The 6000-nt window shown below is 27.9% G+C and overlaps 1 protein-coding gene across 2 annotated transcripts; it reads right to left on the reverse strand.

The window, feature by feature from the left end:
• Positions 1–2375: 2375 nt before the first annotated feature.
• On the reverse strand, positions 2376–6000 carry LOC111287757 (uncharacterized). Of its 2 annotated transcripts, XM_089759020.1 has the most exons (4): positions 5300–5971; positions 5054–5203; positions 4514–4784; positions 2376–2721 (listed from the first exon to the last, which is right to left on the reverse strand). In XM_089759020.1, exons 1-4 carry the CDS (start codon positions 5930–5932, stop codon positions 2468–2470), a joined length of 1308 nt encoding a protein of 435 aa, XP_089615146.1. In that variant the 5' UTR covers positions 5933–5971; the 3' UTR covers positions 2376–2467. The 2 variants fall into 2 exon arrangements, with proteins under 2 accessions (XP_089615146.1, XP_022734173.2); XM_022878438.2 differs by lacking the exon at positions 2376–2721 and having other exon boundaries at positions 4306–4784; positions 5300–6000.

Below are 6000 nucleotides of genomic sequence, written 5' to 3' on the forward strand. Positions count from 1 at the left end.
TTTCTAAATTCACTAAAAGATTTTAGTCTTAAATTTCCAAGTATATGGGTAAAATTGTAATAAAAGAATACGAGTAAGAATTAAAAAAGTTTGAACTTGGTGTGGTGAGTCACCACATTTCTTCCCACCAAGGGAACAATGGTCTCCCACCGATGCCACATAGACAAAATCGTGTCGTGACTTTGTTATTCAAATAGCAACTCACGGTGGAATTGCACTAAAAGGATGCTTAAATACGTCAAAATGTAGCAACGTTTCATTCCATATTAGATAAGTGTTAAATGTAAGTGTTATAAATTTAATTTTGATTTAAAAATTAAAAAATATGTAATTCTTAAATTAATATAAGTAAATCCTTTATATATATATATATATATATATATATATATCTCTTAAAAAGCATTACTTATTTTCTTTTATATTTTTTTGTTGAAAGTATTAATGAGGATTTTTTTGAAATTTCTAATTTAACCTTACATTTATTATCTTATTATTTGTTTGATTGAAAATGATATTACATAAATAAACCTTTTTTAATTTGCAACTTTCAAATGTCATGATCTTATAATTAAGTCACAATCCTATATCGACTGTGTACTAAAATTGATAATGGGATAAAAAAGTTCACATCATCACCTTCTTGTGAGGTACTTTTTTTAGGATAAAATCGTGAGACCAATATGATCGAAGTAGATAATATATCACGATGATATAAAACTATAACAGTTAGGTTGATTTGGAACGTCAAACGAGTTTATACCCAAGTTTTGGAGCCACATAAGCTTAATAGTTAAGTCTCGACCTATGATAAGTGATATTAGAACTAGCTTTAAAAGTACTAAAGATGTGCCGTTGAGAACAGTGGGCTCTCATTAAAGTGAGAGAGGATGTCATAGTCTTAGAAAAGAGCCATGAATCCTCACATCAGCTATGTATTAGAGTTAGTAATGAGATAAAAAGGTTCACACCATTATTTTTTTGTAATGCGCCATTTGTGGGATAAACCATGAAATAAATGAGGTCGAAGCGGATAATATCTCACAATGATATAAACCCTAACAATTAGGTTAATATAAAATACCGAATAAAGAAATTATGTTTAAGTAAATAAATATGTCATGGTTACAGGAGTCTATACATCGCATATAGGCTTAGGCTTTAAGTTAAGGGCATTAAGGTATAACTATCGAGGTAAGGTAAAGCAAAACCTAAGGAAATTGAATGTATATAGACAAGCAAATCCCTAATGACACTCCTTTAATTTAAGAGGATTCATCATTCGATGTGAAGTAGACTACTCAAGTATTTCACATTTCATTTATGTTCTAATTTCAAATTGAATAAAGAATTAAGAAATTTACACCACTACCCTATTGTGAGGCACATTTTATAGAATAAAATTAAAAGGCAAAGGGGGTCGATATCTCACAAAAGTGTAAATTATAATAATTAGACTAATCTGAGATGTGGAATGAGTCCATGCTTAGATTCTAGAACAGTACGAGTTTAAAGATTGAGTCTCAACTCATGATACAAGCGTTAGCTTATTCAATAATCAATTGAATATTAACGAGCACTTTAATTCTCTTAATTTTATAAACTAATTATATATATGATTTTTTTTAGAAATTATAATTGTAATCAAGTATTAAATTTATACATAAAAAATTATTGAATAATTAACTAATAAATTATAATATAACTAAATAATTTCAAGATAAAATTAAATCAAACCTATACACAATAAAACTTGAATTTCAAACCTCATAATTTTAGGACCTCCTATTTACCAATAAACTAAGACCTCATATATATATATATATATATATGATTTTTTTTATGGAATTATTTTGAAAAAAGAATGTTGGTTTTTTACTTTCTAAAGAAAAATGTAAAAAATATTTTGATTAACAGAGTTGGGTAGTCCCAAGGTAGCCCATAAAGGCCATAAATGGGCTTAATTCCATTGTCCCAGTGTACTTTGTGTTGGCATTTGCTCCAGCCTCCATGCCTGTCATGTTTTTCAACCTATTTTTTAATTTTTTTAGTCAATCAAATAACAAAAATATTTTTATAATTTTTAGAAAAAAAATGCTTTTCTCATAAAATCTTAAAGTTAAAAAAAATCATTTGAACAAAATAAACGAGTTTTTTGTCAAGAAAGTAATAAATAATAAATATCAGTATTTAAAAAAAAATCAAAGTAAAGCTTCAATTATCATCTAATATATGTACCAATTTAATTTAGTTGGAGAAAATGACTACGACAAAAAATTATATATTAGAATTAAGTCAATCAATTCGTACAATCTATTATTTTTATATATTATAACTAAAAATTTAACATTATATATAATTATATTTAAAAAATAATATCTAATAATTTTAAATTTAATTTTCAAAACTTATAATTTTTTAATTTACAGACTATGAAATCTTTTATATATAAAAATTTTATATAAAAAAATCAAGTACAACAAATCTTATTAGCATCGAAAACAACGATAGGCTTTGTGGACCGATAAATATAATGAATCGACCGAGACTTTCTTTTTCTCAGCTTGAAATGCTCATCTTCTTCGATATTAATCATGGCAGAAGCTGCACCAAATTCACCATCTTGAACCCTTCTTCGCTTCCCCGTGAAACCAACACTGCCATCAATGTTATCGTCGTGCCCACATAGTTTAATCAGTTGCCGAGCCACATCTATCTCTGATTCTGAAAAACCCAACGTTCCTTCATATTCACATGCAAATGAAAGCTTCGCCATGACCGATATATAATTTACAAGACGAGAGAAACAAACAAGGGTTTTTTATACATAGACGAGGCGTGTAATAAGAGCGAAATTTCGTGGTTATGGGAAGGAAAAAGCTGATCAAAGACGCGTAGGGTTGCATCATCTGGTATTTAATAAAATATATATATAAATAACAAAATATTTTCATGCTTACACACGACGAAGCTTTGATTTATTCTTTGTTCCTTGTTTGGGATGTCTGTGATTCTTTGCTCGTTGATCAGCTTGTTCATATTATGTTCTCATTCTCAATGGCTTTTAGATTGGACAGGCTTTAAAAAAAGTCATACACGTTTTGGATATGGCCTGAATTGTACTTTTTAATTTGATTCGTCGAGACAAATACTACAATTCCCCTCGTTTTTGCATAAAAACACTTTTAAAAATTAATATATGTATTTTTATGAACAAGGCCATTTATTCGGTTCATGAGTACAATTTTACTTAAGTTCAACCTTAAGCAAGATTTTTTAAATTGGTGCCTAATTTGATTAAACCCAAAAATTATTTTATTTAATAAAAAAATATTTTATTTATTTTTAATTAAAAATTTTTTAAAATATTAATACTAAAAATCTTTTAATATTTTAATTTTAAATATTTTTATAATTCTTCTTAAGTCAAATTTAGACATAATTTTAAAATATTTTAATATTCAATAATAAGTAGAATTTTAATAATAAACAATAAATATTAATATAAAGTGTTCTTTTAACAATATGAATATTTTAAATAAATTATTAATATTTTTAAATATAAAAATATTTTATCTTATTTTTTATTGACAAAAATATTTATTACTATTTTAATAGTATAAATATTTTTAGTATTTCAATAATAAATATTGCTGTTTTTAATATTAATAGAAAAAATATTTTAACAGCAATAAAACACTTTTGTTTTAAGTGTTTAATATTAATAAAATTTTTATTGAAATATAATTATTTTTGAATATTAATAATATATTAAAATATCTTTAATATTTTAACAATTATGTCAATATTATTTAAAAAAAATAGATTTTTCAAAAATTAACTAAATAATATAAAATATTTTCACTAATTTATCCAAATAATAAAATTTTTTTATTTTTTCAAAAAATATAAAAAATTTTCAAAAAAAAAATTTCTAAATTTCAATTTTCACAAACAAATAAGGCCTACATATTTGTAGTCCTCGTAAAAATTGTACATTTGAGATTAGCTCCAACAAAAAATCATTATAGAATTCAAATTTACAATCATTTACATCAAGACAAACAAACTCAATTGAACCAATTCTTGATTGATTAAATACAATATTATTTATTTTTTGCAATTAATTCCCAATTTCACTACCAAAAGAAGAGCAATGCCAAAGGAGAGAAAGTTTGTTAATGAAATTGTTTTCCATTAGACATGAAATATATATATATATATATAATTAAATTCTAATAAAACAAAGTTTTTATATATTTTTTTTAAATAATTTCATGCAGCATTAATACTTTTACAAATCTAACTGTTAATAATAGTCTTGCATTTTTTTTATATCCATTTCTTCAAACTATATTTGATAAAATTAACAATGGTTCACTTTTCTTAAATATAATAAAATTCAATAAACAATAGAAACTTTCTCAAAAGAAATGAGAACTGGATATCTGCTAGAACAAGATACGTTGAATCTAACAAGTGATATCCAGAGATTTTCTTTAGGTTGGGATCTTACCTTGTTCATTTCCTGCAAATTCATTGTATTGGTTTTCAAAAACAGAAAACAGCAACAACTCTTCAGTCATCTTTCTTACCATTGTTGTCAACCCATATTTCAACAGCTCCATTGTTGCTGAAAACAATCTTGGATTTTCCAGAAATGAGCTCTGCCGATACTCAATAATCCACGTATTAGGATCCAATTGAATGACAGAAGCACCCCATTTCCTTTGCACCCATGAAGCATTTGCTATTCTAGTTACAAATCCAATCCTTCCATTGGACCACTACAAAACCCAAAAGATGAAAGGAAAAACAAATACTAATCAAGAATACATTATTATAGCCTTCTGAGGTTCAATCTACTTGTTTCTGCTGCTAACTTTTTGTTTCTTCAAAAATTATTAGAAGGTACAAAATTCTACTTACTAAAATATAAAGCACATTTAAACAAAGTTAAATCATGAATTTTGCTATTCTCAAAAAGGAAATTGAAGCTAAATAAGTTCTTTGTATTCATCAAAAGGAAAATAAAAGTGCATAGCTTAGCATTTACCTCTGTTACTCTGCCAGATAAGATGGTAAATGATCTGGAGGAAAATCTAGTTGTAAGCAATCCTGCCGTTTGCAGAGGCCATCCCCAAATCCTGACCTCTTCCATTGCCGATTTGTACAATATACAATGCGAATTCAGGAGCAAATTACCCTGTAATTAATTCATAACACACATTAGTTTTAGCATATATAAATTCAATTGTCAGAACCAATTCCTAGTAAAAAGTTGAAAAAAAAATCTTTAAACCTGATCAATTTCCCATATGGAATCCGTATTGCTGCAATTTGAAACCTTCCCATTAGCAAATCCCTCCAGCTCATTTTGCAAGAACCTCAATTTTCCATTCAAATCTTGCACAACCAAAGCTTTCTCGCCAATACTTCTAACAATATCCCTTGTCAACGTTGGCTTTAGAAACCCACCAAAAACCCATAAAAGCCCAGTCTCCATTCCAAAAACCAAGCTCAAACCCAAAAGAAACTTCCAAAATACACCCTGAAAACTACCTTTTTTTCCCTTCTTCTCCTTCTTCTCTCTGTAAATTAATCTGGCAGTTGATTTCAGAGCCGGAGACTCCACGAGGCAGCAAGAACTCGATCTGGGTGTTGACATAATCGAAGGATCGAAAGAGATTGGGGTTTGATCTACAACATTAGGCTTCGAAGATGAGAGCTTAGTGAAGGAGCTCTTTTGGATGCTAGCAGGCATGAGATCAAGAGTAGCGCTGATGCTGGCCAAACAAATTTCACAGTTGCAATTGGCGTCTTTTCTGCATCCAGGGTAATAGCAGCTGTCTCGAGTTTCACTACAGATATCATCTTCCATAGTGGTGGTGGTCGATTTCACTGAAGATGATAATGCACTTAGCGGGGGTTTCATCGCTTCTTGTCTCTGGTTTACCGTTTTGCTTTTCTCTTTGGAAAAAGGTAGCGTTAAACGAGATTTAA

Source organism: Durio zibethinus, chromosome 4 (genome assembly GCF_047325235.1).
Source record: "Durio zibethinus cultivar Kanyao isolate XHJ-2024 chromosome 4, ASM4732523v1, whole genome shotgun sequence".
Lineage (NCBI taxonomy): Eukaryota > Viridiplantae > Streptophyta > Magnoliopsida > Malvales > Malvaceae > Durio > Durio zibethinus.

Excerpts from the sequence above, each read along its gene's own strand:
- LOC111287757 (XM_089759020.1), bottom strand. The coding sequence starts at position 5,932 with ATGAAACCCCCGCTAAGTGCATTATCATCTTCAGTGAAATCGACCACC. Across the intron at positions 5,204-5,299 it reads CCATATGGGAAATTGATCAG|GGTAATTTGCTCCTGAATTC; the intron begins GTTTAAAGATTT and ends AATTAATTACAG. Across the intron at positions 4,785-5,053 it reads TATCTGGCAGAGTAACAGAG|TGGTCCAATGGAAGGATTGG; the intron begins GTAAATGCTAAG and ends TGGGTTTTGTAG.